Here is a 16,211-nt window from a genome sequence, read left to right on the forward strand (position 1 = left end):
GCCCCCTTCTCCGTCAGACACGCAGCCAGCACCCTCAAGCCTCGCAGGTCCAGCTGCCTGGCCAGCAGGTTCCCGAAGCCCGAGTCACAGCCCGTAATGAAGACATACTTGTCTCGGAGGTTGCTCACCACCTGCCTCTCCCGGTACCAGCGCAGGAGGTAGTACAGGCCCACGAGGGCCGCCAGGTACAGCCACATGGTGAGGGGATCTCCTTCCCCTTCAAAAGAAAGAGAAGAGCTTTCATTTTATTCTGTCCTTTTTTCTTTAACCAGTTATCTATTGAGTATATGCTTTATACCAGGCATTGCCCCAGGTGCTGGGGACTCCATATTCAGTAATACTGAAGGTACCACAGTCTAGAGAAGGAATTGGAAGGAACCAAACAAACATAATGCAGTGTGGTGGGGGAGGGTGTGTGTGCCATACCAATATACACAGAGTCTAATGAGGCTGCAAAGGACATTACCCACTGCCTACATAGTTAGAAATGGGGGGCACCTGGGTGGCTCAGTCAGTTAAGCGTCTGACTTCGGCTCAGGTCATGATCTCACAGTCCATGGGTTCGAGCCCCGCATCAGGCTCTGTGCTGACAGCTCAGAGCCTGGAGCCTGCTTCAGAGTCTGTATCTTCCTCTCTGTCTGCCCCTCCCCCGCTCACTCTCTGTCTCTCAAAATAAAAATAGTAAAGACAAAATTTTTTAAAAAAAGAAAGAAAACAAAGTTAGAAATGGCTTCACAGGGGCGTGTGGTTGGCTCAGTCGGTTAAGCGGCCAACTTCGGCTCAGGTCATGATCTCACAGTTCGTGGGTTCAAGCCCCATGTCAGGCTCTGAGCTGTCAGCACAGAAGCAGGAGCTTGCTTCTGATTCTGTGTCTCCCTCTCTCTCTCTGACCATCCCGCACTCACACTCTGTATCTCTCTCTTTCAAAAATAAATAAACGTTACAAAAAATTTTTTTAAAGAAATGGCTTCACAGATGCAGTGATTTTGTAACTACTGCCGTAAGATAGCTAAGAGTTCAAAAAGTAGACACAGGTGAAAGAACATTCCAGGCAGCAACAGTGTGTACATAAATCAAGTGGTGAGCAGCATAACTTCCTACTACCTACAAGCAGTTCAGTATCATGCAGCACAGAGCATACAGAGGTAGTGAAGGCTCAGACCATGAGGTTCCTTGTGGGCCACACTAAGGAATCTGGACATTGTCTTGTAGGCAACCAGAGTGTGTTATTATTGGAAGATATTAAATAGAGGGGTAAAATTAGCAGATTTAGCTTTAGAGAGATCGGTCTCACAATGGGAGTGGAAGGTACATTTAACTGGGCTGTGATGAAGGCAAAGAGATCAGTTAAGAAACCCAACTGTGCAGCCAAAGTAGTTTGTAAATAAAGACCAATCTGATGCATTGTTGACGTGATTATGCCTATATTTCTTCATGTAGTTCTAGAGAAAACAGCTACCATTTTGGGGTAATTTAGTGTTGGGTGAACTAACATATGATTCATAAAGACATAAAACACCATTACAGATGGGTGTGAGCCCACTAGGACATCATAAGGCCTGCACCCGAAGGCCTGCATGAGGTTAAGTCTATGTAATTCCAACTCCTTAGCTTGGCATTCAGGCCTTCCCAGTGCTCTGGCCCTTGACTTACTCCTTAGCCTTCTTTTTTACCACATCTCTCTTATACCTTTTATATGTCTTTAGTCTTTAGTCATAACAAGCAGCTTTCACTACCCCACACAGTGCAGGCCTTTTGTGCCACAGTACACAATCCTCTCACAATTCCTTCTTTCACAGACAGCATCCACTTGGCAAATAACACTCATCTATTAATACTCAGCTGAGTCATCATTTTCACTCAATAAACATCCAGTTAACATCCACTATGAGTCAGACACAATGTTAGGCACTGATACACAACAATAGATACCACAAGGTTCTATTAGTCATTGAATTCACCGTCTAGGTATGAAGGCCAACAAGAAAACAAGGCAATGGAATAGAAGCAAGGACAAGATGCTGTTGGAGCACTCTCGGGAGACTTGAGAAGGTTTCTAGAGAGAGTAACATAGAAGTTGAGATCTAAAGGATAACACAATTAATAATAGCTAACAACAATAATAGCATAACATTTGCCATGTATCAGACCCTGTTCTAAGCATTTCACATACATTAACTCTGTTCTCACAACAGCACTGTAAGGCAGGCCCTGTCATATCCCTGGGTTAGGTCAAATGCCAAAACAGAATTAGACGTGAAAGTGAATCACTGGGGAAAATACCATTAGAGGACAAAGGGGAGAGTGCAGGAGTAGCTGATTATGCAGGTCTGATGCCGCTAAAAGAAGATTCTCTTTTAGGAAGGGGGATTTGAGAGGAAGCTCCTTAAACTGCACAACAGCCCCGAGAAAGTCTCAGCCAGGCCAGTGGGGGGGTGGTCCTTGAGTAAATACTGCCCAGGAGATTCCCTCACTGGGCAGTACTGGCTGGGCTCTAGCAGTAGCTACAGGGGAATGAAGGACTGTGATAACTGTGATTGATAATGAGAAATATATATACAGGGGGCGCCAGGGTGGCTCAGTCCGTTAAGTGTCTGACTTCAGCTCAGGTCATGATCTCATGGTTCATGAGTTCGAGCCCTGTGTCGGGCTCTGTGCTGACAGCTCAGAGCCTGGAGCCTGCTTCAGATTCTGTGTCTCACAGACTTCAAGATCATGACCTTTCGCTTAACTGACTGAGCCCCCCAGGGCCCCCAGTGTGCTCCACCCATCCCCCCACCCATCACCCCTCTAGTAACCATCAGATTGTTCTTTATAGGTAAGTGTTTCTGTGAGTTCTGTGAAGTGCTGTAGCAAATTAATACTACCCAAAAATGGGTCATTGGAACTTCGAATGTGTAGCCAGTCAGAAGCACCAGTGATAATCTGGGCTGGCAAGTGGCACCTGAAGTGGGGGTTGGGGTAGTAGTCTTGCAGGACTGAAGTTTTTTTAAAGATTAGTTTTCTTTTTAATGCTTATTTATTTTTGAGAGAGAGAGAGAGAGAGAGTGCAAGGGAGGAGCAGAAAGAAAAGGACAGAGGATCTTAAAGCGGGCTGTGTGCTGATAGCTTGGAGCCCGCAATGCAGGGCTTGAACCTCCAAAGCATGAGATCACAACCTGAGCTGAAGTCAGACGCTTAACTAGCTTAACCATTTAACCTACTGAGCCACACAGGTGCCCCTGAGGCTGAACCTTTAACCTGTGGAATCTGATGCTACCTCCTGGTAGAGAGTGTCAGAACTGAGCTGAATTGGAGGACATCCAGCTGGTGTCACAGAGAATTGCTTGCTGGCAGGGAGACACCCTCACCCGCAACCACCAACACACTGTAATTGGGTCCAGAACCACCAAGGGCGTAGGGACATAAAACCAAAGGAGCCAGTGAGGGAGAGAAAATAGTTGACAGAGATATTTAATGCTCCCCCCGCTTCCCATTTCTTTTCCCCCTCTCCCTCCACCTCCCCATTCTCTCTCCCACCGGGAGCTTTCAGTCCTTCTCCAATCTGAGAGTTTTGTGTTCCATAGCCAACTGCTTCTGTTCTGTTCAATGGGCATTCTCTGGTGCACTTTACTAACAGGACTTTCTCCTGCCTGTTTATTGACGAAGAGAGGAATTTTCCAATGCTAATCAAAGATGAAAACCCATTTCCCCCCTTAGAGAGAAGCTTGAATCGCACAGCCTCCCTGGGTACCACTATTCAACCATGGCATACCCAGCAGCAAGAAGCAACCTGCCAGGACAGACAGAATCTCTAAATATGGGCCAAACCATAACACGAAACAAATATCTAAAGATGCCTTGACTACTTCAAATATCGACCTCAAAGTGGCCTGCTTGTTTTTACAACCATTCATCTGCAAAAACTGTGCAATCACTTATGTTTCTGCCTTTGACCCAGGAGATTTATATATTTTTACTGTTCTTTCTTGATTTGTAAATTCTAGAGGTTTTCTACTGACTTCCTGTTACGGTAATAAGAATTTACCTTTCTGACACAGTATTGTCAGTCTCTTTCCTTCTCATCCACATGCTGCTGCCTGGTTAATTTTCTTTAAGGAGTTTTGAAGTTGAACTCTGAAAACACCTTCATAATCACAATGCATAAATTAAGATCTACTGTTTACTTCAGGCCTGACCACCTTCCCCAACCCCTAACTTCACCTTCACTGTTTGAAGACGTTCTCCCATGAAGATCCTGAAAGTTGAAACAGCTCTGACTACAGCCCCCTCATATCCTTAGGGCTCTTCCCCTCCTTCCCTCACCCCTCCCTGTCTCTGTCCTCCCACCATGCCCTCCCTTTCTTTAGTCTATTATTACAGTCCTCTTATGGCTTCATTTACCTCCTTTATACAATGTAGGTCCCACGGCCAGCCACTTGAGGGGTGTTTTCCTGGCACCCCAAAGCCTTTGCCATCCACATGCCCTAGTGCTAAGCGGCAGTAGAGAAAGGTCAGGAAACAAACAGGTTATTTATACAACAAATCAATGACACCCCATCTCAGTTTGGACTTCCACTGATACAAGAGAAACCTTCTCTCTGCCTCTATCTGACCCCTCTCCTGTTTTCCCAATAACACCTGTTCCAAATCTTTCCCAACCTTCTCAGTTTCCCAACCTCATGATCATCAGGCTCTCTTTCCACAGATAAGCTCACATCCTGCCTCCATGGCAAAGTCCAGATCAGCTCAACTTCATTCTTCTCACTTCCAAACCAATGGCCTACACAATCTAATTCATACCCACATTTTGCTTCTCATTTCAGAGTATGCAGTGTCCACAGACATCTCTGCTCTAAATGTCTCTGTACTGTCTTCTGGGCTCCTTCTTTTGTCTTTCCTCCTCCATCCTACCCTTCCACCCCATAAATAAGCACCCTCTCTTACCCCATATGGTCAAAATACTCAAAGAGCACATGGCCCTCTATGGTCTCATGGCCCATGCATTCCCCAACCCCTTGTGCTCCATCTTCCATTCCCACCACTCCCTGGAAACTCAGAGCTCACCAAGGACCTAGCAGCCAATTCCCAAGGCCTTTTATCTTCTTCCTTCTCAGATATCACTGCAATAGTTAGCACTTTCTTTTTTCAAGTGATTTTATCTGATTCTCAGGTTCCAACTGGGTCTTGGGTGAAGGAAGTGATTGCTTTCAGATCATGCCATGCCTTTGTCAGAGCCTGTCATGACTCCCATTGCCCACAGGTAAAGTCAAAACTCCTTAGCTTGGTGCATAATAATAATGGTGAACAGTCATTTAGAACTTAGCTTGTGCCAGGCCCTGTTCAAAGCAACACACACACACACACACACACACACACACACACACACACAAATGTGACCCTCACATAAAAACCTCATGAGGTCTGTGTATTCATTGTGCCCATTTTTCAGATATGGAAACTGAGGCACAGATTAAGGCAAAAATTAAGTGAATTGTCCAAAGTCAAACAAACGATGAGTAATAGAGACAGGATCAAATCACTAAACCATACTCTCTCTCCCCTGGAACACTTTCCATGGTCTGGTTCTAGCCTACTTTTTGTACCTATACTCCTTTCTCTCCCAGTCAAAAGCCATCACCTGCTCTGTCGTGACTATCCAATTCTGGGAACATGTTCCACCCTTGACTTCCAAGATCCCCCACTCTCCTGGTTCTCCTGCTTCCATCACAGCACCCTTTCCTTCCTCCAGCTCTGCTCCTCCTCTCCTTCCTTACACCAGAAATGCACGGATTCCCCAATGTTCTGTACCAGATTCCTTCCCTGCCTGCTCCTCACTCCCTCCTTGGCGATCTCGTTCTCTTTTAAGGCTTCAACTCTCACTTCCACAAAGCTAGCTACTCAGACCTATATGCCCAACCTGACCATTTTTCTGAGGCTCTGTCCTGTATTTCTAATTTCCTTAAATACCCTACAGCCAGATGTTTAGCCAGATACTCAATATATCCAAGAGAGAACTCATCATTTTCTCTCCTAAAAATGCTTCTCCTCTGGAATTGCCAGTTTCTATTTGTATTACATTTTAGTCTCAAGGCTCTGACACTTCCTACATGCATTCCTTGAGGAGATGAGGCTGTTGAGGAGCACCTGTCCCCTCCTCTTCATTCCTATAGCCACAGCCATTGTTCAAGCTTCAATACTCAGTGCCTTTTGCTTGGCCTATCCCAGAAGCCTTCTCACTACTCCACTGTCAGTCCCTTCCCCTCTCATCCACACCGTGCTCTCTGGTTAATTTTCCTGAAGCACAGCTCTGCTGATGTTACTACCTGAAAAGCCCTGAACCTACTAAAAATCACCTTCATTGGGTGTACAAGGCGCACTCACACTGCCTAGGTTCCATCCAAACCAAAGAGCTGTTGCTCTCCATTTTTTTGTGCCCTGCTCTTTCCACTCCCTTTTCCATAAATGCCCTAATTGCTCATCTCCACATGTCAAACTACTTTGTCCTGCGAGGCTCAGCAGTTCATTCTTCCTCCATACAAAGCTTTCTCTGAATAATCAACCAGCAGATAGATCTGCTCTCCCATAACAATCTATTCATATCTTTCCCATATGAGTCTCATAACTCAGCTCTCCACCTGGATGGGTATGCCTGGCGCAGTTCTATGCATGATTCATCTTTATAACTGACACAGCACCTACACCAGAGCTTTAGTCTAGTATGCAACTGAACTGAATAAACAATTACCTCTTGTGGAAGAGCCTGTTTGTTTTCAACACAATCAAAAAACAATGCCACAATGAGGCGCCTGGGTGGCTCAGTCGGTTAAGCATCCGACTCTGGCTCAGGTCATGATCTCATGGTCCATGAGTTCAAGCCCCGCATCGTGCTCTGTGCTGACAGCTCAGAGCCTGGAGCCCACGTCAGATTCTGTGTATCTATCTCTCTCTGCCCCTCCCCTGCTTATGCTCTGTCTCTGTCTCCCCCGCCAAAAATATATAAACATTAAAAAAAATTGTTTTAAATACCACTGCACCCAACTGATTGAGTACAATGATATGTCACTGTTGTATCTCCTGCATTCTTTTCTTTTTTCTTTTTTAAATGTTTTTATTTATTTTTGAGAAAGACAGAGAGATAGCATGAGCAGGGGAGAGTCAGAGAGAGAGGAAGACACAGAATCCGAAGACAGGCTCCAGGCTCTGAGCTAGCTGTCAGCACAGAGCCCTACTTGGGGCTCTAACCCACAAACCGTGAGATCATGACCTGAGCCGAAGTCAGACACTTAACCGACTGAGCCACTCAGGCGCCTCTGTAGAGATTTAGAAAGTATCTAATTCCACAAACACACATAGAAGCAAGTGTAAGCCAACACAGCACTACTCAACCTGACCACTCTGCCTGGCACTGGTTGCAGAGCCTTGCCCAGTCTTTGGTTCCTCCATTTTCCTCACTTTTCATACTCAGTCACTTTCCAAACCCTATGGATTTTTTAATGGCAATTTTATACCTCTATTTGACAATCGGTGATTAGTTCTCATCTACATGAGAGAGAGTACCATGAAAGTGATGACACATACATAGGTAACCGACGTATAGAGCTTGTTTGGTGAATCTTCATCCTCGTTATGGTTTCTGGACAACCGCACACGGATACGGTATGGAACATTCCTTCCTCCTTTGGCACAGACAGCTGTGTTGAGCCTGGTGTCAACGTGCACATCTGGAGCTCCCGTCTCCTTCATAGCAAATCTCCAGATCTCCCTGAGTGCCTGAGGGGTACACTTCTTAAAACCCACTTGGTGGATGAGCTTGTGAATGTGGATGGTGTGCTCTCTGGTCACTGCCTCCTTGATGACAGAACGGCCCTCCTTCTCACCACCCTTCTTTGTGGGAGCAATTCTGCTGGGCCTTGGCTGGAAAGGAAACCTAACCCTACAGATTCTTTAATACTATTTCTCACTCCTCTGCCCTTCCTTACACTCTACCTTAGATTTTACCTTCACTCTTCTCACCTGGCCTAAAGCCTCCTCCTAATTTGTCTCCTACCTTCCAGTGTTTTCCACATACCACTGCTGGGTTAACTTTTCTCAAGCCGGGACTTAGTCATGTCATTCCCCTTCAGCTGTCCCCAAGGGCCCACCAGACAAAGTATAAAGCCCTCACCAGAGGATTTTAGGTCCTGTGCCTATAATCCAACTCACAAATGCCAGTTTGCAGTTGTTAACTAGAAAACCACAAGCCCAAAATGGCGTCACTTACATTAATGGCCCTTATCTGTAAATCAAGACTTAAAACCTTACCTGCAGTTTCAACTCCCCCAACCCACCCCTACTGAATGTAATCTTTAACCAGCCAAACTGGATTTCTTGGAAGTAATCACCTGAGAGACCCACTCCTCTTCAGAAGGGCAACTTTGCCTAGGCAATACATTCCTTTTTAATAAATTTATCTATTTAATAATGTAATAATAACGTAATAAATTTCTCTTCACACAATGCCCTCTTTCTGCCTTATAAAACCTTTCCTTTACTGAAGCTCAGTGAAGTTCCCCTCTACATGCCAGACGGGAGGCCAGTTATTTAAGGGCAGAAAACTTAGGAGAAAATCTGAATGTAAAAAAAAAAGGAAAAAGTTGAAGAACCTTTTTCTTTTAATTTTGTAAAAAAGGAAGTGAGAAGGAAAGCTGATAAAAGCAAGAAAAAGGGGCCAGGCAGATGTCAGATCCTGCCAGGCCGGATACTCCCCTTGCATGCTTTTGGCTTCTGTAATCTTGCTTGCCTCCTGCACCAACCAACTGCCCTCACAGCACAACTGATAAGTGCCCCCTCCCCTGTTTCCTTGTTCTTTTTCTCTTGAGCCCCTGCAATCCCACCCATAAAAAGAGGCCTACGCCAAGGTGCCAAGGCACCAAGGCTCGGGGCTCAGCCTTGGGAGGGGACTCTGATGGGCAAGCACCAGTGTGAAATGAAATAAACAGTCTTTCCTAATTCCCCCAAGTGCATGCTCCCTCATCTGTCCCTGGGTATTTGAATATTTGCTGTAACGGAAGGTGTAAAAGGTTTGTGGGAAAGGAATCTTTGACAAGACAGTTTAATGTGTGGTCAAGCTGGCTAAGATAAAAGAATTTACTTAAGACTGAGTTCTAGGGGTGCCTGGGTGGCTCAGTCGATTGAGCGTCCGACTTCGGCTCAGGTCATGATCTCACAGTTCGTTGGTTCGAGCCCCGCGTCGGGCTCTGTGCTGGCAGCTCAGAGCCTGGAGCCTGTTTCAGATTCTGTGTCCCTCTCTCACAGATCCTCCCCTGATCATGATCTGTCTCTCTCTGTCTCTCAAAAATAAAATAAATGTTAAAAAAAAAAAAAAAGACTGAGTTCTAATATAAGAGAATAGTAGTGCAAAATTAGGATTTGACTTTCCTCTGTTAAAAGGATAGTTTTCTTAGATTATTGGTCTGTTCTTAATAAAACATTGTAAAAAAGGTTTTTCTTTACTTTAATGTAATTTGCCTAGAGAAACAAAGGTTCTATGATTCATCTTTATCCAAATCTTTCATTACTCAGAAGAAAAACAACTGATTTTTTTAATATTAAAAGAGCTAAGGCTGTTTACAACTATTTAACTTTCTGCATTTGTCCACAAAGTCCTAATGTCACTTCAGTTAAATGGATAACTGCGTATTGTTTCACAATGACCTATGATCCCATTTGACCAAGTGTTTTAAAGTCTCTCTGATATCTTTTGACAAATTTTCCAAAAATCAAACTCTAAAGAAGTCTTTTGACCATGAACTTTTAAGTTTTCCAGAGGGTCCCTAGAACATTTTAAAAGATTTGTTCTACTCATAAAAGAAAAATATGAAGCTAATTAGGTTTATTTGGTATGTTAGACTTCACAGGAAGCATTGTAAAATAAGTGATGCTAAACCTTCTTTGATTATATATATATGTAAATACATGTTATGTCAATAAGTGTGCCACAAATTGTATGAAACCTGGAAATTTGCTATATCCTAGGATATGCTATCACTTGTAATTCTAGCTATTATCTTGAAGTGTTTGTCACAGAAATAACCAAATTCCACTGTCAATCACATTGTAATGAACTCTAATTAGACCTTTAACCATGACCTTTTTAAGCCATTTATACACAGTTACTGTTTTACTCAGCGGTTTTTACAAAAGCTTCCCGTAAATGTGTTTTACCTTCAGAGAAGGTCATGAAAAGGAATCTAACAAGGACTCTAGAATATAGATTTCTGATAACTTTTAGATCATACAACTGAACTAGGTAAGACTTTCCAAAACTAGTGGAAAAACTGTATTCAAAAAGAACAGGAATTAATAACACAGGACTAAATGAACTGAGGAAGAGGATTATAATTTTTATGACTCTTGTTTAAAACAGGGGCCCCTGGGTGGCTCAGTCAGTTGAGCATCCTACTTTGGCTCAGGTCATGATCTTGTAGTTCACAAGTTCAAGCCTCGCATCTCGCTCTGTGCTGACAGTTCAGACAGAGCCTGGAGCCTGTTCTGGATTCTGTGTCTCCTTGTCTCTCTACCCCTTTCCTGCTTACACACACTCTCTCTCTCCTCTCAAAAATAGTTAAAGGGGCGCCTGGGTGGCTCAGTCGGTTAAGCCTCCGACTTCGGCTCAGGTCAGATCTCACATTCATGGGTTCGAGCCCCGCGTCAGGCTCTGTGCTGACAGCTAGCTCAGGGCCTGGAGCCTGCTTCGTGTTCCATGCCTCCTTCTCCCTCTGCCCCTCCCCCTCTGATGCGCTGTCTCTCTCTGTATCAAAAATAAATAAAACATTAAAAAAATTTAAAAAAATAGTTAAAAAAATAAAATAAAATATCACTAATTCTCTAAAATTCTGCTTTTTAAGGGGCACCTGGTCACCTGGGTGGTTCAGTTAGTTAAGCATCCAACACTTCGGCTCAAGTCATGATCTCACAATTCATGGGTTCGAGTCCCACATCGGGCTCTGTGCTGATAGTTCAGAGCCTGGAGTCTGATTCAGATTCTGTGTCTCCTTCTCTCTCCCACCTTCTCCCAGTCTATCTCTCTCTCTCTCCCTCTCTCAAAAACAAATAAACATTAAAAATATTTTTAAGGGGCACCTGGGTGTCAGTCACTTGAGCATCCAACTCTTGATTTCAGCCTAGTTAATGATCTCAGGTTGTGACTTTGGAGCATCAGGCTCTGCACTGGCAACATGGAGCCTGCTTGGGATTCTCTCTCTCTCTGCCCCTCCCCTGCTAGTGCTCACTCTCTCTCAAAATAAATAAATAAAAAATTTTACATGTGTTTTAAATTTTGCATTTTCATATTTCATATTTAAACTACAACAATTTGGTATTCTATAACTTTGTGAACAAAGATTAAACATTTACTCTCTCTCCTTACTCTATCTCTCCATAGTTCAAAAACTCTTGAGTATTCTTTTCATGACAAATTAACTTTCTATTTACATAAATTCTGTAAGAATCTGTTCTCCTTTTAACAGGACACAGTTAGAAACATTGGTTATATTACCAAAGCTTTAACTGGAATGTCATTTTTTTTAACATTTATTTTATTTTATATTTTGAGAGACAGAGAGAGACAGAGTGCAAGCAGGGGAGGGGCAGAGAGAGAGGGAGACACAGAATCCAAAGCAGGCTCCAGGCTCTGAGCTGTCAGCACAGAGCCTGATGAGGGGCTTGAACTCACAAATGCAAGATCGTGACCTGAGCTGAAGTCAGACGCTCAACTGATTGGGCCACCCAGGTGCCCCTGGAATGTCATATTTTAAAGAGATGAGCATGGACTCAGAAATGACTAGACAGTTTTAAGGAACAAAGGGTAACTTTACAGAGTCAATAAAGACCCTTGACAAAATCAACATGGTACTTTGCTTACAAGTTTCCAGCAAAGCAGTTTTACAAAGTCAAGTTTTAGAAAATAGTCAATCACTATTCATTCTTGCTGCACTTAATCAGGTTTAGTTTAATGCAAACGAATTAATTTTACATTTAAAAAAATGAGGGGAGTTTTGGAGAGAGGAAATTATGTTAACATCTTTGTCTATATTAGATTCTAATCTGGTTAATTGTCTTTGAGGTTCTGTTATACTATTCCTGTAAATTGGACTGGATCCTAAATTCTTCTAGTCTCTTCAAAAATCTGGCTACAACTCTCCAAAGTAATGTTTCCAATTTTCTCCCTCCCTTCTGGTGGGGAAAAGGTAAGAGAAAAGACAGCCTTTGAACCTCCTTAGAAGTGACTGTATCAGGTCTTCTTCACTACCCAGATGGGAGCCAAATTTCAGGGAGTTAAATGTCAGACATTTCTCTCATAGCTGAAGAAGGTCCCACCTAACGTCTGGTCCTACACAAGCACTGGAGACTTCCAAATCAAAGTGACTAGGAAGAGAAGTAGCTGACATAGAGGTAGACTGCTTCCTCCCAAGATACCAGATCAAGACATAATACTTTAAATACAAAACCCTTTCTTCTTTCTGTTCTTTCCTTTACTCTGGCACTGCCTGGAAACACACTATCAACCACATCTCCTGGGCCATGGCTAGGAGTGGAAACCTTTGCCTTTCAGACTACTGGATCTGTCATCAGAATCTCCTACCCGTACATTAACAGTGCCACTTTAGAAGTGGTTTGTGCCTTGCCAGGGTTTGCCTTTGTCTGTGGTGGGTATCATTATCCATGTGCCTACAAATGCCTAGATAGATGGCATACAGCTTGGCAATGCCTCTTAGGTTAACTGTGTCCCTAATTTTTAACAAGTGAAATAAGACATCTCATTGGTCAGTTTCCTTGGACTGACATTATCAAATTAGGAAAAAAAAAAAACCTACCAGGAGGCATTCATGTTTCAGGACTTACTTCTTTTGGCAGGGCCATACTTCTCTGTTAAGGAGTAAATATAAATGAGAATATGATCAGAAACTTCTCCCTAACTCCTGAAGATATTGCAGAATTTTGCCACAACAAAGGTGCCCAACAAGGATCCTTAGATTCTCTGGTCAAAGTTGTTCTTCATAATAGGATAGCCCTTGATGATCTGTTAGCTGAACAAGGTGTCTCTGCTGTGGTCAACACCACGTGCTGTAACTGGATTAACATTTACGGAAGGTTAAAACTAAGTTACATAAGATCACTGAATAAGTCACTTGGCTTAAAAAGGTGACTCCTGAGATGCCTGGGTGGCTCAGTTGGTTAAGCATCTGACATCAGCTCAGGTCATGATCTCACGGTTTGTGACTTCAGGCCCCGCATCAGGCTCTGTGCTGACAGCTTGGAGCCTTGCTTTGGATTCTGTGTTTCCTTCTCTCTCTGTCTGCCCCTGCTTGACCTTTGTCTCTCTCACTCTCAAAAATAAATAAGTATTAAAAAAAAAATTTTAAGATGACTCCTTCCATAGGGTCTTTGTTTAATTTATATGATTTTGATTGGTTTTGGTCTTGGGGACCAGGCTTCAAAGTACAATTCAAACACTGGGAATCATAAAAACCATAATAATCTCCCTGGTGTGTTGTATTCTCTCAAAAATTTTAAACGCAAGTTCACAGCCACTAACCACCAATCAAAATCCATGTAGATGACTGAAATTCCTGGAATGCATTTCTAACATACATAGAAAATCCTAGACTCCACCAAAAAAACTGTTGAAACTAATAAACAAATCTAGTAAAATTGCAGGATAAAAAAACCAACATATAAAAATCAGTTGCATTTCAATGCACTAATAATGAACTACCTGAAAAAGAAATAAAGAAAACAAACTCATTTTACAATATCATAAAAAACAATAAAATACTTAGGAATAAATTTAACCAAAAAGGTAAAAGATGTGTATGATGAAAACTATAAGGGGGCGCCTGGGTGGCTCAGTCGGTTAAGCCTCTGACTTCAGCTCAGGTCTTGATCTCACGTTCGTGGGTTCGAGCCCCGCGTCGGGCTCTGTGCTGACAGCTAGCTCAGAGCCTGGAGCCTGCTTCCGATTCTGTGCCTCCCTCTCTCTCTGCTCCTCCCTGCTCATGCTCTGAATCTCTCTGTCTCAAAAATAAATAAAAAAACATTAAAAAAAATTTTTTTTAACTATAAGACTTTGATGAAAGAAATAGAATACACAAATAAATGGACAGACATTCCATGTTCATGGATCAGAAGAATGAATATTATTAGGGCACCTGGCTGGCTCAGTCAGAAGAGCGTGCAAATCTTGGTCTGGGGGTCATGAGTCTGAGCCCCACAATGGGTGTAGAGATTACTTAAATCAATAAATTAAAAAAAAAATATATATATATATATATATAGTTGGAATGCCTGTACTACCCAAAGCCATCTATAGATTAAATGCAATCCCTATCAAAAGCAAAAACAAAAACAAATAAATAAATAAATAAATACAATCCCTATCAAAATTCAAATGGCATTTTCACAAAAGTAGAAAAAACAATCATAAAATTCTTAGGGAAGCACAAGAGATCCTAAATAGCCAATGTGATTCTGAGAAAGAAGAATAAAGCTGGAGGCATCATACTTCCTGATTTCAAACTATCCTACAAAGCTATAGTAATCAAAGAGGTGTGTTACTGGCATAAAAACAGACCTATAGACCAATGCAACAGAATCAAGAGCACAGAAACAAAATCATATATATACAGTCAACATATATACAGGAGCCAAAAAACAAGAAATAACATGTGTTGACAAGGATCGGGAACAACCTGAAGGAGGCTAGGAGGAGAAAAAGAAATGTCTTCTCTGGGTGAAGTCTCAAGTTGATGAGCAATACTGAGGGCTGGGTATTGCTAAGTAAATGTTTTCACTGAACTACCTCCTTGGGCTGTAGATGACTGAATGTAAGCATGACTCTATAGGTGTTTCCCCTGAGCCCTTTTTTTTTTTTTTTTTTTTTTTTTTTTACCAATGGTGCAGTCACTGGCCCATTCTATCCTGGAGACTTGGTTCTGAGACTATCTACATGAACTATAGAGGTCATAAGGCCACTTCCCAGCCTGAGATTGCCTTCTTCCTCTCCCCATTTAGAGTGAGCTCTTCTCTAAGGGAAGGTTATTTATATTTGTGAAGGGGGCAATGTAAGTATGAGGAAAAAAGGAGAAGCTAGGAAAAGAGGAAACAAAGGTATAAGGAGGGTGTGGGGAAGTGGGCCATGTCTAGGGGTTCCAGGAAGAAGCAGAGATGGTTTAATCTCTGCCTAAGTACCCACTAGGGTACTTGATCCCTCCTTTGTTCCTTCTTCCCCATTATCAGTCTCTAGATTCCATCCCCCAGCCCAGATCATAGTGACAGGGCCCCAAGGAGAAAGCCGGAGGGTTTGGAATGCCATGAATTGACCTCTCTGGTTGCCTTGGGATCTGGGGCAAATATAGGGTCCCTAACCACTGGCATGGATATTAGAAATATAAATATCAACTACTGCCCCTGTTTGGTTTCTCTACAACCCAGAAACCCAGAAGCAACCAGCCATGATACTCTGTCATCTATCCCTCAGTAGAGCAACCATAAAAACCTGACACAGGTGTGAAAAGGAGGAAATATTAGCAATCCTCAGTGTTAGGCTCTCTGCTAAACTGGGCTACCCTAACCAGCCATTGTGCTTGGTGGGTGCCAAAGACTCTCACATACAAATTGGGAGATGTTTCAGGCTTCCATGATTTTCCTCTTTAGCAACAGTGCAGAATGTATTCCATTTGTCAGAACACTAGTTGATATCAATGAGACTACCTGGCTAATTCCCTGCCTACTCTTCCTTTTCTTCCTTTCCAAGAATTTCTCTGCATGAGTTCCCTTTCCCCCAACCCTAATTTTGCAGACACCATAAAATCATGAGCATGGATTCTGAGGCCAGACGACCTGGGTTCAAATACTGACTTAACTATTTACTTGTGAGGCCTGGGGTGAGTGAATTAACCTCTCTGTACCTGGCTGCTGATCCTCAAAATGGGAAAAGGACAGCTCAGTGATCTGTTGAGAGAGGTAAATGAATTAACACATAAAAAAACAACTATATAATTGTTAGGTATTATTAGTATCACTTTGCTACTGTTTTATCAGTGTCATTCAAGGCCTTTCTCTACGAGCCCTACCTCTTCCTCCAGATTTCAACAGAACAAGATTTATTTCACCATGAGAATTCAAACTATCTAGTGCATTCAGCCACCACTTTTTCACAGTACGTGAAATTCCAAGAACTGCAACATCCT

At 42.8% G+C, this 16,211-nt stretch overlaps 1 protein-coding gene and 1 pseudogene across 2 annotated transcripts in view; both read right to left on the minus strand.

Moving 5' to 3' along the window:
- The window catches only part of HSD17B6 (hydroxysteroid 17-beta dehydrogenase 6), a 41,903-nt gene that overhangs the window by 13,586 nt on the left and 12,106 nt on the right, over positions 1 to 16,211 (minus strand). For both annotated transcript variants that reach the window (XM_029954237.1, XM_029954238.1), the window contains exon 2: positions 33 to 217. In XM_029954237.1, coding sequence (XP_029810097.1) covers positions 33 to 197 — 165 coding nt within the window. In that variant the 5' untranslated portion in view covers positions 198 to 217. The remainder of the gene's footprint in view (positions 1 to 32; positions 218 to 16,211) is intronic.
- LOC115305150 lies at positions 7,522 to 12,882 on the minus strand (annotated as a pseudogene).

This window comes from Suricata suricatta, chromosome 10 (genome assembly GCF_006229205.1).
Source record: "Suricata suricatta isolate VVHF042 chromosome 10, meerkat_22Aug2017_6uvM2_HiC, whole genome shotgun sequence".
NCBI classification, from domain to species: Eukaryota; Metazoa; Chordata; class Mammalia; order Carnivora; family Herpestidae; genus Suricata; species Suricata suricatta.